The sequence below is a fragment of the Ovis aries genome, chromosome 25, assembly GCF_016772045.2.
Source record: "Ovis aries strain OAR_USU_Benz2616 breed Rambouillet chromosome 25, ARS-UI_Ramb_v3.0, whole genome shotgun sequence".
Classification (NCBI taxonomy): Eukaryota; Metazoa; Chordata; class Mammalia; order Artiodactyla; family Bovidae; genus Ovis; species Ovis aries.
This window is the reverse complement of record NC_056078.1, coordinates 26,062,267-26,081,110: the sequence shown is the minus strand read 5'-3', so window position 1 is coordinate 26,081,110 and position 18,844 is coordinate 26,062,267. Positions and strand designations below refer to the sequence as shown.

At 48.8% G+C, this 18,844-nt stretch overlaps 1 protein-coding gene across 5 annotated transcripts in view; it reads right to left on the bottom strand.

Moving 5' to 3' along the window:
* The window catches only part of ADAMTS14 (ADAM metallopeptidase with thrombospondin type 1 motif 14), a 100,449-nt gene that overhangs the window by 52,356 nt on the left and 29,249 nt on the right, over positions 1-18,844 (bottom strand). For all 5 annotated transcript variants that reach the window (XM_060406590.1, XM_027962215.3, XM_027962217.3 and 2 more), the window contains exons 3-4: positions 18,619-18,775; positions 13,130-13,320 (exon numbers count right to left, since the gene is read on the bottom strand). In XM_060406590.1, the coding sequence (XP_060262573.1) occupies positions 13,130-13,320; positions 18,619-18,775 (348 nt within the window). The remainder of the gene's footprint in view (positions 1-13,129; positions 13,321-18,618; positions 18,776-18,844) is intronic.

Below are 18,844 nucleotides of genomic sequence, written 5' to 3'. Positions count from 1 at the left end.
GGTGTTGGTGCCTTGGATGACATCGCAGAGGAAGAGTGGAGTGCTTCTCCCTCATCAGCAGTGCTCCTGACGGCCCAGGGGACGATACTGTGCTGAAAAGCACAGATTTTGATGACCGTACACTGAAAGTGACTTGGACAAGTAATACTCTAAATGTGAGGAAGTTATGGGAAAACTTGACTTCCCCATATTGTCACATCTATGTACGTACAAGAGTAATGTATGATCAAGGGGACTTCCCTGGTGGTCCAGTGGCTAAGACTCCATGATCCCAACATAGGGGGTCGGGTTCAATCTCTGGTCAGGGAAGTAGATCCCACATGCTGCAACTAAGAGCTCCCATACCGTAGGCCACAAGATCCCACGTGCCATATGAAGACAGATGATCTCAGTGCCACAATGAGGACACAGTACAGCCAGGTAAATACTCAAAGTATTAAAAAATGAGTAACATATGATCAAAACCTAAGGCTAAATAAGGGTAAAGAGCTCTTCCAATAAGTACAAATACAAATGCCAAGTGATAAGAAAGCACTGTGTCTGTGTATCGTGTGTTAGTTGCTCAGTCATGTCCGACTTTGCGACCCCATGGACTGTAGCCCACCCGGCTCCTCTGTCCATGGAAATCTCCAGACAACAATATCGGAGTAGGTTTCCATGCCCTTCTCCAGGGGATCTTCCCAAGCCAGGGATCGAACCCAAGTCTTCCGCATTGCAGGCAGACTCTTTACCATCTGAGCCACCCAGGAAACCCAAGAAAGCATTATATCAGAATTTAATTGGTAGTATTTTCCCCCTTCCTCAAGTTCATAAAATAACAGAGGACCTGACAACTGATGGGGTCTTTGATTTCATCAAATATGGTAATAGGGATGTGTTTACACAGATGTCTAAACTCATCTGTGTATGCACATGTGCATGCATCCGTGTCACACACATAGACGCGGGCACATGTATATGCACGTGTGTAAACACTTGTACTGTACACGTGCCTGCATGCATACACGTGTATGTATGCCAGTGATACACTGCCGCCCACAGCCTGAGGTCCCTGTTCTCCCCCAGCCCTCAGACGCTGACTCACTCAGGCAGGAGCCAGAGCTGGGCCCTGCTGTGCCCTGGGCTAGCACTGAGACCTCACAGGGGAGTCACGCTGACTCATATGCCATGTTGGCAGGCCCTGCCTTAGAGGTCACCAGTGAGATCTCAGAGATGGAAGGTGGGAAGAGGGTGCTTAATCTCCTGTTCCTTTCTCAGCTGCTCTATCCCCACCCCACAAGTTCATGATCACGGGCTGGTATGGACTACAACAAGCCTGCACTTTAAGCTACCATCTAACCAGCACACCTCTTCAGGTGCAGCTATCCCTGGGGTTCCCAGTGCCTCCTGGACCCAGCCATTCAGGCCACTTCATGCCTGAGCTGTTTGTGCAGACTGATTCCAGAGTGCCTAGAGCCTGGCCTCCCAGCCCAACAGAGGCCCTGTTATGAGTCCACAATACTCAGCATTTCTCTCCCATGACTTCTCTCCAAAATGCCTTATCTCCATTTTGGCCTTGGTTGGCCTGCCTGTGAGTGAAGAGGGGCCATGAGGGGTCCTGGAAAGAGCCACACTCTGGGTGTGTGGAGGCCTGAGGACGGAAGGTGAGGCAGAAGTCAAGTGTTTGGAACAGCGCCTGGTGCACAGCATGGGCTCAAGCAACAGCATCTGCTACTTAGTTTAAAATGGCTACCTCACACTTTGAGGGCCAAGAAGCGGCCTAGGAGATGAGACCAGAATCGGGATTTCAGGAGTCTGGCCTCCAGAGTGTCCCATACTTGCAAAGGAGAAGCTGGACATGACGAGAGCCCTTGGTGAGCTGTCAGGCTCTCTTCACACAGGAGCAGTCCTCTTCATTACCACGTCTCTCCTGCCAGGAATGCCTGCCAGAAATTACAGCACTGGGCCTCTGGCAGGCGCTGTTTACCCAGTGGACTTCTTGTGTGGGGCAACTAGAGATCATAATACCCCCCCTTCTTTTTTTTTCGCTTGCACCATGTGGCTTATGGGATCTTAGCTCCCTGACCAGAGATCGAACCCAGGTCCTCGGCAGTGAAAGTGTAAGCCCTAACCACTGGACCACCAGGGAACTCCAGATTTATACTGTAAGGCTGGCGGGGGGGCGGAGGGGAGGGGGTCACACGTGGTCACTAAGGTCACTCTGATGCTGACGATTCTCTCTTGTGGGGCATCCTGTGCACTGGAGGGTGTTTGGCAGCATCCCCGAGCCCCTCCCATCAGATGCCAGGAACACCCCACCTGCTCCAGCTGTGACATTCAAAACATTTCTCCAAACCCTCCCAAGTGTCCCCTGGGATGCAAAATTGCCTCCAGTCAAGAACCACTATCTTAAAGTGAATGAATTTTTGCTTTGTGGGGAAGTGGTCTCTGAGTGCTGTCCAAGCACTGGGAAGCTCCGTGGGGAGAGACAAAAGAAGAGGAAGGACATAAAGCGAGGGAGGAGGGGGATTTGCATCCTCCCAGTGAGCAGGGAGGTTGAGCTGCTCACATACCCTTGAAGGGAAGAGGTCTGGTAGAGCAACACTCTGTCAGCAGGAAAGAGGTCTTTGTGTTGTTCTGAACCAGCTGGTATGATGAATATCTAACACAGTTAGGGACAATAGAAAGCCATGCTCCTGGGTGAGGCACCTAGATCTAGGCCTGAGAGCCAAACCTCCAGGATCTGGAAGGGGTGCCAAGCTTCTCCAAGCAGGGCATCTGAGAGGCCTTGGTGTTCTGCATCTTTGTAGTAAGAGCCGAGTGGGGCAGGTAGGGATTGAGGTGGGCAGGGGGCCTATCACCCAGACAGGATGGATACCAAGAGGGGTCCAGCCACAGACTGGCTTGGGGAGGACTGATGAAAGGGCTTCTCTGCCTTCTCACCTGCCTCTGCTCTGGCTCCAGGCCTGAGGAGTATCTCTGAAACACATATCCACATAATTCTTCATCCCAGAGAGGATTTGGTGCATCACCGCAGGCAATGAGAGGGTACCTGACTGCACCAGCCAGTCCGGCCACAGCCAGGAGTCAAGATCAAGAATGTCTCACAGTGAAGCTCATGATCCTGACTCTGCCAGGGAGACCCATCTCAGGAAGCGGCTCCTTCTGCAAAGGGGCAGCGTGCTTCCCACCTCCAGAGCTGGGAGCCCAGCAACCCTCCCACCTCAAGTCCTGCCTCAGCAGCAGTGGGACAAAAGAGCTAACTTTGGAATCAGACAGTGAAGAGTCTGAATCCCAGTGTTGCCATTTGTCACTCGGCTTCTGAGACCTGCAGAACATCACTTGCACAAGGCATCAGTGAGGAGGCAAGGAGCCTGCCCTTCAAGTCCTCAGCCCTGCGTCTGACATGCGGTAGGAACCGGAATGACACTGTGATATTTGAGATACTTGCAATAGCCTGGAGTCCTGGAGTCCTGGTTCTTTCTGCTGCCCCATCACAGCCTCAGCTGGCCTCTGGCATCCATCTGTCCCTGTCATATATCCACCTGTGTGCTGCCATCAGGCACTATTCTTCATGCATTCTCTCCATCTGAGAGTCCATGCTACTGCCTGATGAACCATCCTGCCAGAGCTGCCCTCCCAAGAGTTCTCTGCAGGCATTTGCCACCTCCCCTTCACACTGCTGCCACCGTTCTTGGCCTGCACACTCTTCATCTACCAGACCTCTCCCTGCCAAGGCGGGCTCAGCACCAAATGCCTCCAGAAAGCCTTCCTGTTTCCAGAAGTCCACAGGGACACCATCTCCTTCTGCACTGCCCTCAAAGGTCCCCTAGGACAGGAGTCCATATGTAATACTATGTACACACCAGACACTCACTAAATGCTGAAAACTGCCCCTTACATTTCAAGTGGTTCCCTTGGTCAAACAAATCCTAAGAAAGAAAAACAGCTGAAAGAAATCAGGCTCCTTGACTTCAGACTATACTACAAAGCTACAGTAATCAAAACAGTATGGTACTGGCACAAAAAGAGAAATATAGATCAATGGAACAGGCTAAAAAACCCACGCATTTGTGGTCAATTAAGGAGGCAAGAATACACAATGGAGAAAAGATAGTCTATCCAATAAGCAGTGTTGGGAAAACCAGACAGATACATGTAAAAGAATAAAATTAGAACATTCTCTAACACCATACACACAAATTCAAAATGGATCAAAGACCTAAATGTAAGGCCAGACACTATAAACCTCTTAAGGGGAAAACACTCCTTGACATAAATCACATCAATATCTTTTTTGATCCACCTTCTACAGAAGTGAAAGTAAAAATAAACAAATGGGACCTAATTAAATTTAAAAGCTTTTGCACAACAAAGGAAAACATAAACAAAGTAAAAAGACAACATCCAGAATGGGAGAAAATATTTGCAAACACACCAACTGACAAGAGATTAATCTCCAAAACACACAAACAGCACATGCAGCTCCATGTGGGCAGCTCTAATGGGGAGAAGATCTAAATAGACATCTCTCAGGAAAAGCAGAGACATCACTTTGTTGACAAAGATCCACATGGTCAAAGCTATGGTTTTTCCAGGAGTCATGTACGGATGTGAGAGTTGGACCATAAAGAAGGCTGAGCACCAAAGACTAGATGTTTCTGAATGGTGGTGCTGGAGAAGACTCTTGAGAGTCCCTTGGACTGCAAGGACATCAAACCAGTCCATCCTAAAGGAAATCAACTCTGAATATCCTTTGGAAGGACTGATGCTGAAGCTGAAGCTCCAATACTTCGGCCACCTGATGCGAAGAGCTGATTGGAAAAGATCCTGATGCTGGGAAAGACTGAAGACAGAAGGAGAAAGGGACAACAGAGGACAAGATGGTTGAATGGCATCATCGACTCAATAGACATGAGGCTGAGCAAACTGAGAGAGTAGGAGAGGGAATCTGGCATGCTGCAGTCCATGGGGTCGCAAAGAGTCAGACATGACCAAGTGACTAAACAACAAGAAAGGAATTCCCTGGCAGCTCAGTAGTTAGGACTACATGCTTCCACTCAAGGGACATGGGCTCCCTCCCTGGTTAGAGAACTAAGATCCCACAAGCCCTGTGGTGTGGCCAAAATGAAGACATAAAGATCGCCAAAAAACCACATGAAAAGATGTCACACCATCACTAATTATCAGAGAAATACAAACCAAAACTACAAGGTGTTATCACCTCACACAGGTCAGAATGGCCATCATCAAAAAGTCTATAAACAATAAAGGCTGGAGAGGGTAGGAATGTAATTTTATATAACCACTATGGAGAACAGTGTGGAGGTTCCCTAAACAACTAAACATAGAACTATCGTATGACCCAGCCATCCCACTCTTGGGTGTATATCCAGAGAAAACCATAATTCAAAAAGATACATGCACCTCAATGTTCATCGCAGCACCATCTACAATAGCCAAGACATGGAAGCAACCTAGATGTCCATCAACAGAGAAATGGATGAAGATGTGGTAACTATATACAATGGAATATTACTCAGTCACAAAAAAAGAATGAAATAATGCCATTTGCAGCAACATGGATAGATCTAGGGATTATCATACTAGGTCAGACAGAAAAGGAAAATATAGAGAAAATATCACCTGATATCACTCATACGTCAAATCTAATTAAAAATTATATACACGAACTTATTTACAAAATAGGAACAGACTCACAGATTTTGAAAACAAATTTATGGTTACCAAAGGGGAAACATCGGGTGCTAGGGTGGGATAAATTAGGAACTTGGAATTAAACAAACATACTTTACTATATAACAAACGAGATAACCAACAAGGACCTACTGTATAGCACATGGAACTCTACTCAATATTCTGTAGTAATCTATATAGGAAAAGAACCTGAAGAAGAGTGAATATATTGGGAGCTTCCCAAGTGGCTCAGTGGTAAAGAATCCACCTGCCAACGCAGGAGACAGGGTTTGATCCTTGGGTCAGGAAGAACCCCCGGAGAAGGAAATGGCAACCCTCTCCAGTACTCTTGCCTGAGAAATCCCATGGACAGAGGAGCCTGGGAGACTACAATCCATGTGGTCACAAAAGAGTCGGACAGAACTCAGTGACGGAACAACAACGAATAACTGAGTCACTATGCCGACACCTAAAACTAACACAACATTGTAAATCAACTATATTCTAATAAAATGTTTTAAACATGATCCCTTGCCCTGAGATTTAAGAAGCCTTAAGGAAACATTCTCTACACAGATGGGTAAACCGAGGCACAGAGAAAGCCAAGTCCATCCAGGGCACAGCAGAATGTGAGGGAAGGCTGAGGAGTCGTTGCCCAACATCTGAAGCTCTATGAATATTTATGGTACATCCCCAGGTTAACACAAAAGATAAGTGAGAAGCAAGAAGCCCCTGAGAGCCGCAGTGACTGGGACCTGATCAGATCATTCTGAGTTCCACAAAGGGCTCTGCCCCTCCCATCCACCCTGGGAACCATATCTCTTCTCTCTGATCCCACCAGGCCACCCCTGGCCCTGGAAACCAGGATCAGAAATGGTCACAGGCAGGCAGGTGCCGTGAGGGAAGAGCAAAGGGGCACCCTTTTTCCTGGCTTCATGAGATCCCGAAAGGAAGCGGGGCTTCAAGCATCCCAGCCAAATACAGGTTTCCACACAATGGATAGGATGAGCTGCTGATCTCTGGGGAGTGACAGGTTGTCTGGGCCCCTCCACTCATGGTCACAGGTGGGATTCTGGCTGGCTGGCTGCTGTCCCCCAGAAAAGTCAGAACCCCAAACCTCACTTTCCCCCTGTGGCAGCTGGAGGTCTGCAAGGCAGCAGCTCCTGAAGCGAGGTCCATCTCAGTGCCCTAAGCCTTTCTCCCGAGAGGAAGGAGCCCTTGTGGGAAGCTGCACCCCTCTGTTCCCACACCCACAAGGACAAGGCAGCAGTGAGCAAGGAACCAGCCTCCAACAGCACTCCAGAACCTCTGAGAAGACACAGAACCGAGACCATGGAAACAGGCTCCATAGCAGGCCCCCCTGCAGGGTCTTCAGTGCCCGTGTGTCTGGTGGGGGCCTTCCCAAGGGCACACAGTGGTGCAAAACCTACAACACGTGAGTTTCCACCCCAAGCAGGGATCTCACGAACTGGCCATGCTCCCTCCAGGACACGCACACATCCACTCACTCACTTCCTGGGGTCACTCCCAGGGTCCCACTCCTGGCCTGGGTGGGGACCCACTCAGAACTCAGAGTTGGTATAAATATTATTTTAAGCTGAAGACACTTGAGATTCAACAGATGCAGAAATAAAGCATCTCAGAAATTCCCGGGAGGGAGTTTCAAAAAGGAGGGGATATATGTATACCTATGGCTAATTCGTGATGAGGTTTAACAGAAAACAACAAAATTCTGTAAAGCAATTATCCTTCAATTAAAACAATAAATTTTGTATACATATAAAAGAAATTCCATCCTTTGACAAAGCAGCAACTCCCGAGAAAATGAGCTGCTATAAATCCTCTCCCCAGGGGAATTTCATGGCCATTAAAAAAAAAGAAAGACCACTTGCACCTGAATAAACATGTATCATCACAAACTTTCTTATTTCCTACTTGTTCTCCTAAAGTCCACTTGTCTTTCCTAAAGAAACCTATCTGCCCTTCCCATGGAGCCTCTTCTCCCCTCTCTTTCCTTTATTAAGTTAAACATCAGTTCGGTTCAGTCACTCAGTCGTGTCTGACTCTTTGCAACCCCATGGACTGCAGCACACCAGGCTTCCCTGTCCAACACCAACTCCCAGAGCTTGCTCAAACTCATGTCCATTGAGTCAGTGACGCCATCCAACCATCTCATCCTCTGTTGTCCCCTTCTCCTTCTGCCTTCAATCTTTCCCAGCATTAGGGTGTTTTCAAATGAGTCAGTTCTCTGCCAAAGTCTTGGTGGCCAAAGTATTGGAGTTTCAGCTTCAGCATCGGTCCTTCCAATGAATAGTCAGAACTGATTTCCTTTAGGATTGACTGGTTGGACTCCTTCCAAATTGGGAAAGGAGTACCTCAAGGCTGTATATTGTCACCCTGCTTATTTAACTTATATGCAGAGTGAAAGTGAAAGTGAATTTGCTCAGTCGTGTCCAACTCTTTGTGACACCATGGACTGTAGCCTACCAGGCTCCTCTGTCCATGGGCATTTTCCAGGCAAGAGTACTGGAGTGGGTTGCCATTTTCTTCTCCAGGGGATCTTTCTGACCCAGGGACTGAACCCAGGTCTTCCGCCTTGTAGGCAGACGCTTTACCGTCTGCGCCACCAGAGTACACCATGCGAAATGCCAGGCTAAATGAAGTACAAGCTGGAATCAAGATTGCCGGGAGAAATATCAATAACCTCAGATATGCAGATGACACCACCTTTATGGCAGAAAGTGAAGAACTAAAGAGCCTCTTGATTAAAGTGAAGGAGAGTGAAAAACTTAGCTTAAAACTCAACATTCAGAAAATGAAGATCATGGCATCAGGTCCCATCACTTCATGGCAAATGGATGGGGAAATAATGGAAACAGTGACAGACTTTATTTTGGGGGGCTCCAAAATCACAGCAGATGGTGACTGCAGCCCTGAAATTAAAAGATATTTGCTCCCTGGAAGAAAAGCTATGACAAGCCATATTAAAAAGCAGAGACATTACTTTGCCGACAAAAGTCCGTCTAGTCAAAGCTATGGTATTTCCAGTAGTCACGTATGGATGTGAGAGTTGGACTGCAAAGAAAGCTGAGTGCCGAAGAATTGATGCTTTTGAACTGTGGTGTTGGAGAAGACTGTTGAGAGTCCCTTGGACTGCAAGGAGATCCAACCAGTCTATCCTAAAAGAAATCAGTCCTGAATATTCATTGGAAGGACCGATGCTGAAGCTGAAACTCCAATACTTTGGCCACCAACACTTTAGCAAAGAACTGACTCATTTGAAAAGATCCTGATGCTGGGAATGATTGAAGGTGGGAAGAGAAGGGGATGACAGAGGATGAGATGGTTGGATGGCATCAGTGACTCAATGGGTATGGGTTTGAGCAAGCTCTGGGAGTTACTGATGGACAGGGAAGCCTGGTGTGCTGCAGTCCATGGGGTCACAAAGAGTCAGACGTGACTGAACTGAACTGAAAACCTTTCACACAACACCTGTTTTTATTTTTGTATGAAAGTCATGATTTTGCTTTTTTTTTTCTGAAAATTATCTTTTTAGCAAACTCTGGGGCTATGAATAGAGCCCATTCATACTCCTGGGGTCTTCACGATCCAGGACCAAGGGTCCTAACACTCAGGGCTTCCTAAGGGCTCCCCTGGCCCCTTCCCCACTCCCCCCCCCCCACCCTCCACCCCGTTCCTGTTCTCCACCTGCTGGCTCCAGGGGCCAACTTGGCTCTCTGACTAATGGGATTAGTATTCAGCTGTGTGGTCTTAGGTCAGACTAGCAATTTACAGAGTCTGGATGGGTGGTCAAGTGCTCCAGTGAGGTGGGTGTGTTCATACACATAGTTACCCTCCCTCTCTTTCTCAAATGGCAGCAAGTGGTAGCCTTTGCTCTCTGAGTTGCAAACCACAGGCTGTGTATGTGTGTGTGTGTTATTTGCTCAGTCATGTCCGTCTTTTGAGGCCCTATGAACTGTAGCCGCCAGGCTCCTCAGGCCGTGGGATTCTCCAGGTAAGAATACTGGAGCGGGTAGCCATTCCCTTCTCCAGGGAATCCAGGGATCGAATCCCAGTCCCCAAGAATAACAGAATTAGTATTCAAACAAAGAAGTGGCAAGGGGCAGGCTTCCTGGCACTCCTCCCCTCCGTGGGGCTCCTGTAATTGGAGCGGATCTCTACCCTTGCCCTTTTCTTCACAGTGGCATTGCAGACAGACGTATACTGTTTCCCCCTTTTCCCATGCTGGCTCCCTGCTTCTCCCATTGACACCATTCACTTCTACATTTACTGATCACCTATCAGGTGTTGCACTAAATATCCATGCTGTGTGCTCTTGGGGGGTTCAAAAAAAGTCTAAGTCAAAGTTCTCATCCTCAAGGACTCCACCTTCAGAGACTCAGACAAAGAACCACACAAACACACAAAGACAATACAGCTATAAGAATGCAGAACACATTGCTTGAGCATTCCCTAAGCGCCAGGTGTGCGCTAAAGACCTCATACACATTCAACCCACAAGCAGACAATATTATGAAAAATGGAGGCTTTCAGGGATTAAATATTATTATAACAGACAGAGATTGGGGTGCCTGGTGAGCTCAGAACAATTTCTGCAGGGCCCATGCCTGTGTCCAGTCCCTCTTGTCCTTTGGGAAACTCTGTCCTTCTCCAACATATAGTGATTGGTCCAAAGAGTGGTCGTGTGACTCAAATTTTAGAGTCCTGCTCCAGGAACTTTTGCCTGGGAACTCAAGGGGAAACTTCTTTTGTCTCTGGTCAGGGAGATATCACAGTAAGAATCAGCTTCACTGAAAAGATCGTCAACATTGCTAATTATTAGAGAAAAGCAAATCAAAACTACAGTGAGGTACCACCTCACACCAGTCAGAATGGTCATCATTAAAAAGTCAGCAAATGACAAATGCTGGGAAGGGTGTGGAGGAAAGGAAACCCTCCTACACTGCTGATGGGAATGTAAGTTGGTGCAGCCACTGTGAAGAACAGTAGGGAGGTTCCTTGGTAAACTAAAAACAGAATTACCATATGATCCAGCAATCTCACTCCTGGGCATATATCCAGACAATACTATCTATATAATTGTAAAAGATACATATGCCTCTATGTTCATAGCAGCACTATTCACAAGAGCCAAGACGTGGAGACAACCTCAATATTCATCAATGGATGAAGGGATAAAGATGAGGTGGTAAATACAGACAATGGAATATAACTCAGCCATAAAAAAGAAAGACAGACTGCCTTTGCTGCTGCTGCTGCTGCTAACTTGCTTCAGTCATGTCTGACTCTGTGTGACCCCATAGACGGCAGCCCACCAGGCTCTGCCATCCCTGGGATTCTCCAGGCAAGAACACTGGAGTGGGTTGCCATTTCTTTCTCCAATGCATGAAAGTGAAAAGTGAAAGTGAAGTCGCTCAGTCGTGTCCAACTCTCAGCGACCCCATGGACTGCAACCCACCAGGCTCCTCCATCCATGGGGTTTTCCAGGCAAGAGTACTGGAGTGTGGTGCCATCGCCTTCTCCAGAATGGCTTTGCAGCAACATGCAACTAGAGATTACCATACTGTCAGAAAGAGAAAGACAAATGTCATGATATCACGTATATATGGAATGTAAAATATGATACTGATTCGTATGTAGAATGTAAACTATGACACAAGCGAAGGTATCTCTGAAACAGAAAGAGAATCACAGACATAGAGGACAGATGAGGGGTTGCCAAAGGGTAGAGAGTTGAGGGCGAGATGGAGTGGGAGGCTGGGGTTAGCAGATGCAAGCGTTCATGTACAGAGTGGACAAACAACGAGGCCTACAGTACAGCACAGAGAACTATGTTCAATATTCTGATAAACCATAATGGAAAAGAATATTTAAAAAATAATGTGTGTGTATATATACATATATAATGGAATCACTTTGCCATACAACAGAAATTAACACAACATTGCAAATTAACCACAATTTTTAAAAATTGGAGAGAAAAAAAGTCAGCTTCATAATGCTTATAGCCAGAATCCATCTTTTTGAGAAGTTGGTCAAGAGAATTAGAATGCCAAGAGGACTTGAAGAGTCCATGTCAGCCTCTAGTACCGATTACACTTAAAACAGTTCCATCTTGTTCTCCCACAACCTGGCCCATATTTTTAGCCCTGTTTTCCTTAATCTAGTTCGAGTTTGTTTTCCATCATTTGCAAGTTACAGAGTCGGAAGAATACAGGTCCCTTGCCTGAGGTCACACAGCTAACAAGGGGCTGGCCGCATGCCCTCCCAACAGCTACCTCACCTCCCGTGCGGCTGGACAGCAGACAGCACAGGCAGCATCATGCTATTTTATTTTGCTATAAATGTTGCCGGGGGGTTGGCATGACCGTGGGGTTGACACTTTTGCTCGTCAACAGTTCCATTCCCAGAAATGCGCTACCACTCCCCTCATGAAGGTCACATTATCATCAACGTCCACGGTTGGCCCCACTTGCACCTAGACTGGTCCCCGTCCTCCCAGAGCCGCAGCCACAGGCACTTCCGACAAAGGCCTCTTGTCAGAAGAGAACCAGTGCAGAGCCCACCTCTGATGTTTTCCACCTCCCTTCCTTTCTGGTCTCCCTCATCTCTGCGCCTTTAGGTCAGAGCTGCCCATCTGTAGCCCAGAGGCCAAATGTGACATGTAGATAGGTTTTATTCAGCATTCACAGCATTTTTATTTTAGCATTTTAAAAATTAGGAGTTTCACTTAGACATCACAATTTAAATTTTCCATATAAAAAGTTAAAAAAAAAAAAAAACTCTCTGCACTTCTGACTTTTCTTAAAAAAAAAGAAAAAAAAAACAAACACTGGCCTATCCATGACAAGAGCCATGCATCTCTGCATGAGCACCTCTGGCAACAAGTGAGCAGTAACCACTCACTGAGGACAGTGCACGGCCTCTCTGCTTCACCTGTCTCAAAATGTACCCAGAACCCTCATTTTCCCTGCCTGTCCGATCTCAGTGAACACCCAGGGCCACGCACTGGGGGGCTGGGATCTCTGCTAACATGACAGCCCAGCGGCCAGTCTCTCTAGCCTAGGACTGGACATTTTCCCCAGATGATGAATCTCAGGGAAACCCCTTCAACTCTAAAACAAGTGGGACCCCTAGCCTCACCTGACCCAGGCTCTGAATATGTCCAAGCCCAGAAACCACTGACCACAAGCTCCAGTTTGCCTGTAGGTACCTCAGCATAGTCACATGCTGCTGATACAGGCCAAGGCCCAGGATGGACACCAGGCCAGCTCAGGCTCATCTCAACATGGAAACTGTTCAGCTGGACATGGGAGCAGGCAGTGACTTCCCTGAGCCCACCTGGAAAACCAGCACCACCAAACCATCAGACGAGCGCCAGGGGCCCCCAGCCCAGCCCCGGCACCCAGCCCCAGGCCCTGGGCACACTCACGATATTCATGAGGGTGAGGACGTAGTTCTGCACGTGCTCCTTGCCGTGGAAGCGCACCACCGAGTCGTCCACCGCCAGCAGCACCTCGATGCTGTAGCTGCCCGGCGTGGCGTGTCGCCGCTTCCGCTCTGCTTCTCCTAGCCGGTCTCCCACCAGGCCCAGCAGATTAGGAAGGTCACCCAGGCCAAAAGCTGGAACCAGGACGAGAAGAGACAGAAGTTCAAATCCACATAAGGAACTGTCACCATGATGCTGCCCACTGATCGACCCGTCCCCATCACGTGCACCGCTTCCCCTGCCTCGGACAGCAAGAGGGTTTGTGCCAGGCCACGTAATGGGTGGGCATGAGCCCTCTCCCTGACGTGAGGGTGTGTCAAATCTCTGAGGCAGTGAGGAGCGGAGAGGTGAGAACCAGCCCAGGCTCCAGTTCCTGCTCAGTTCTACCTCCCTGTCACATCCCAGCCCAAGCCCCTCCACCTCTCTGGGCTCCCCTCCCGTCCTGTGACGTGGGAAGGAATAATCCTTGATATCCTGCCAGACATGTGTGCTGTAAAAATCAAAGATGGCAGTGGGTAGAAACATCATCATACAGGGAAAAATGTTTTGTGGTATTACCGTGGCCTATGGAGGGCATTTTAGGGAACCCTGGAGGATGCCCCATGCCCCTCAAATCCCTCTCAATCATTGCCAGCAACTCCAAAGTTCCCCATCACAGCTTTGACCTTTGCTAAGGTTATTTATTTAACCAGCATTTATTAACTTGTATGACCTAATCTAGGACCTTTTCTGTAAAGGATCAGATAGTAAACATTTTAGGATTTGTGGTTCATCTGGTCCATCTCAGCTCTTCAATTTGACTACTGAAATATAAAAGCAGCTACAGACAATATATAAACAAATGAGTGTCTCTGGGTTTCAATAAAACTTTATTTACAAAACAAGTGGTAGGCCTCATTTAGCTCATGGACTTTAGTTGGCTGACTCCTAATCAAATCCAATCTAATCCTTAAAGACAATGCTGTCAGAATAGTGACTCTTTTATACAAGTAAACAAGCTAAGCTTCAAAGTAGCATGTCCAGGTCTATCTGAATCAAAAGGTCATGCTTTGAAACATATGGCCATTTAGAAAGGTAACATCTCAAGCAGTTATCAGTCAATTACACCATAGCCCAAATAAGGACCGGAGCAACACTTGTTGGGGCAGCGGAGTGAGGAGTACATGAGGACACCATAGGAAGCAGGATAGGAGGCAAGGGTCTCTCAGGAAAGCTTCAAATGTCTTAATGACTCTCCTGCCATCCCACCCTGAAGCTCTGATTCTTGTGCACTGATTTCTAAGAATATTCATTTATCCACAGTTATTTCAAAACCCCTCCGCCTGCAAGATGGGGCTGAGGCTCTAAAGAATGCACCACTACAGTCCCAGCACATCTCCAGAGGTGTGGCTGCAGAAGGGGCCCCACCCTACTAGCAGGGTGGACGGTGGTGGGTGAGGAAGGCAGGACCCTGTCCTTGAGCTGCCCTGCCTAATGCAGGTGGCAGATAAGAGACTGGGCAGTAACAATAGAGTACCATCAGGTACCAGCCAGTAGCACTGACTAGGGCAGGCTTCCACACCGAGACCCGAACCGGGACGGGGGAGCCGGGAGAGGCTTCTGGAGGAGGGCACAGCTGAGCCGGCCAGAGTGGGAGCGGGAGACCTGCTGGAGCATGGGGACCACAGGACCCACTGTGGCTGAGGGTAAGGAGCTACCATCCACAGTGTGGTGGCCCTCAGGGAGGACTCGATGGGCACCCAAGTTCTGCCTCTAAGCCTCCATGCACATGGGTACTCCAGAGATTGAAGGCTGAGTGCGGAGCAAGGAAATCACAGTGCTCCATGCTATTTCTATTTCCCCTTTGGTTAGTGGCACTGCCATGCAAAGGAATCTACCATGCCCTAGATTTAAGAGTTTGGGAATGCATGGCCACTGTGCCTAGAGGAGAGCCCAGAAATGGGCAGCTGGCCCTCTGAGCAATGCACAGGCTGGCGAGCAGGGCTTAGGCCGGGGTCCGCCCTCACTGCCCCTGAGGCCATGCGTCTCGCTTTGCAGGTGACACTACACAGAGCTCCTGGCAGCCCTACTATCTGAGCCCAACAGTGAGCACAGCAGCCCAGAGACAAACTCCTGGTGGAGAGGGAAAGAGACCCCCAGCAGGGGAGGAGGAAGGTCAAAGGCTCTCTCCCTGGAGTGAGTTAAATGATAATAGCCACTCCCAACACAGGAGCAGTGCCTGGAGGTTTCAGCACAGCAAGGGAAAAGGGTAACTGACTCTTCACAGCTCTCCTTGCCAGGTCCATCAAAGGGAGGCTCAGAGAGCTCACCTGACTCATCGCAGGTCACACAGCAAGTTCATGGTAAACATCCAGAATGTAAACCCAGGCCTGCCACTCCCCATTATCACACCCTAACATGGCCCACCCAGATTTCCCTCTCAAAAAACAGTGAGAGGCATTGCGGAGGGCCTGCTGACATCAGCCACATACCTTGGAGCGGATCCATTCACACCCCCTTCTATGTGTCTCTCATCCTTCAGGCCACATATAGGAAATTCTCAAAGCATATAGGGAAGGGTGGGGGCAGCAGGTCACCAGAAACTTTCAGTGAGCCCACCCAAGAAGCCCCGAGAAAATGTAAAACAGTGCAGCTGCTTTGGAAAACAGTTTGGCAGTTCCCCCAAAAGTTAAACACAGTATTTCCATAGGACCTACATCTTTATAGCATCTTACATATACACTGAAAACAATGGAAAACATATGTTTACATGAAAACTTGTACATGAATGTTCACAGCAGCATTATCATAATAGCCACCAAATGGAAACAACCCAAATGTCCACCAACAGATGAACAGATAGACGAAACGTAGTTTCTCCACGGGGTGGAATATTACTCTGCCATGAAAAGGAGTGAAGTACTGCAACACACACCAGCAGAGATTGACTTGCACACTCAGTGACAGAAAGCCCGTCTCAAAAGGCCATAGACTGTATGATTCCATCTATAGGGGACGTCCGAAAGAGACAAAGCTCTAGAGAGAGAGGGTCAATTAGTGGCTGCCAGGGAGCTGAGAAGGGGAAAACGGGAGTGACAGCTGATTCATGGGCACGCAGTATTTTTATGGGAGTGATGGAAATGTTCTAGGATTAGATAACGGTGATGCTGATCCCATTAATGTGGGATGTAATTGTGATGGTGAGCACAATAATGGTGGTCCCACAAAATTGTGAATATAGTTTAAAAAAAAAACTGAATTGTATACATTTAAGTGGATTTTCTCTCAATTGAAAAAAGGCAGCAACGGCAGCCTTAAGCCCCAGGCTGACTGGCTGCCCTTGAGGGGATGAACTGCCCCAAACCCCAGCCAAGGAGCCAGAATTCTGGCCACGGGCACACAAGCATCCAGGTTCCAGTGACCTAGATGGCGGGAAGAGGGCTACAGAGCAGGACTGTGGGTTGAGGGGGGACAGGACATTAGGAGCATGGGAACGTGCAAGGCACAGCCTTCGAGGTCAAACCTTTCATCTTAACCAAGAATGTTAAGTGGAGACAGGCACACCCAAAAGAACTTCACATACCAGGCTCAGACCCGCTGCTCGCCTTAAAATAACAGAGTGAGTCACAGGTTTCCAAGAAAGTCCCCTATCACCCTTGTCTTCCTAAGGAAGAACCCAGGTGGGCCCAGGGCACAACAACCCCCGCAGGAGGAACAGCCAGGCAACCCGACGAGGGGGAGACAGGGCAGTGTTCAAGGCGTGAACCCCACCCGGAGCTCAGTGGTCTCAGCCTCCCCGTCGTTGATCACGGTGGCCGACTAGGGCTGGTTCCAGGCTCACAGCCCTGGAACTTCCCCAAGGTCTCTCTCAAAAGGGAGGATTTGTGGTCTTTTGATTCAGAGCTGGCCTCAGATAAAACAGACCCCAAGGGAGACTCGTCATTCCCTCCAGCAGTGGTGGAGGTAACAGTTTGGGTCACCACTGAGCTCCTGAAACCCTGCCCAGCCACCCGAGGCTCCTCCCAAGCCCTCCCATCATAACATAACTGCAGAGCCCTCCACCGTCAAAACATAAGTGTGGCGTCACTTAAGAGCAACACAGGGAGAGCAGCTGAGGCTTCAAAGGATGCATTGTACATGGGGCCTACTGGTTTCCAGGCATTCCTTCACGCTGGGCCCAATTCTGCCAGGGCCCAGGCAGGAGGGGGTGTCGTTCATGGCCAGACTCCACCCAGGAATGAGGGTGGAATCCATGCATGTCCTCATGGCCAAAGGGGCTTTGAGACAAAGCTCAGTGGGACTATGAAGTTGGCATAGGCCTAGGACCAGCACACAACACATTCACCACTTCACTCGCTCAACCATGGGTCCTGAGTACTGCTGGTGGGCAGGCTCTGGTGCTGCTCACTGGCTACACAGAGGCCCCTCTCAGAGACTCTCACCCCAACATGGCAGCAGTTACCTTACTAACAAAGCCTTAACAAGAGCAACCATTCATCAAACATCTACCACGTGCCAAGCTCCATGCTGAGAGTTCTATACACATTACAACATTTATAACATTATAACACATAAAACCTCAGAGTTAGCAATGACCATCCCACTTTACAGATTAGAAAAATAGGTTCAGAGATGTTAAGTAACTTGCTTAAGGTCACATAGTAAACAATATTGGAGGTAGGATATCTTTTTTTTCACATTTAGGCTTTTTTAAAAAGTTATTGATCCATTTATTTTGGGCGGCACTGGGTCTTTGTTGCTGCTCATGGTCTTTCCTCTCGTTACAGCAGGTGGGGGCTACTATCTAGCTGTGGCGCACGGGCTTCTCATTGCAGTGCCTTCTCTTGTTGGAGAGCTCAGCCTCTAGGGCGTGCAGGCTTTAGCAGTTGGGGCACATGGGCTTAGTTGCCCCCTGGCATGTGGAATCTTCCTGGACCAACAATTGAATCCGTGACCCCTACACTGGCAGGCAGATTCTCAACCACTGGACCACAGGGAAGTCCCTGGAGGTAGGATTTTTAAATGGTCTTTTGGACACAGAGCTGACTCTGATGGCCTGACCCCAGGCAGTCTCCCTACGAGTGCCCTAAAAGCCTCCTTCCTGTGGTTCCCAGAGGTGGAGATGATTTCCAGGGGGAGAAGCTAACTGCAGTCATTCCACCTTCTGTCCTGGCAGAAGAATAGCCTTGCAAAGCAACGCTGAGCTGCTCCCAGACTCAAGGACCTCTGTTCAGGGGACTCAGGTAGCTCCTCTGGCCCCCACTCCAGCCTGCTATCACAGCCCCTAAAACAGAGGGCAGTTTCCCTGCGGGTGCAATAGATCCATACGGGCCAGAGCCATTACACCAATGAGAAGACTGAGGCCAGGAGTTAAAAAGCGCAGGCCAGAAGTTACCTGGAAACATCCCTGCGATGTGGAGGGAGGCAGACCTGGCACCCCGACCACAGCCTACCTTCATTGTGAAGGTCCCCGAGCGGCTCTGTCCGTGGCTGCCTGACGACTTCCCGCCGGTACACCACGTGCTTCCTCCCGCCGGCCTCCATCTCCCGCTGCCCGCGCTCGAAGGGCTCGATGAAGTAGTCAGTGCTGTCCGTACGGATGAGGCCGGCCTGAACCAGGGATGCGGCAAGCAGGGGGGGAGGGGGAGAGAGCAGAGATGTGAACACACAGCAGGACAG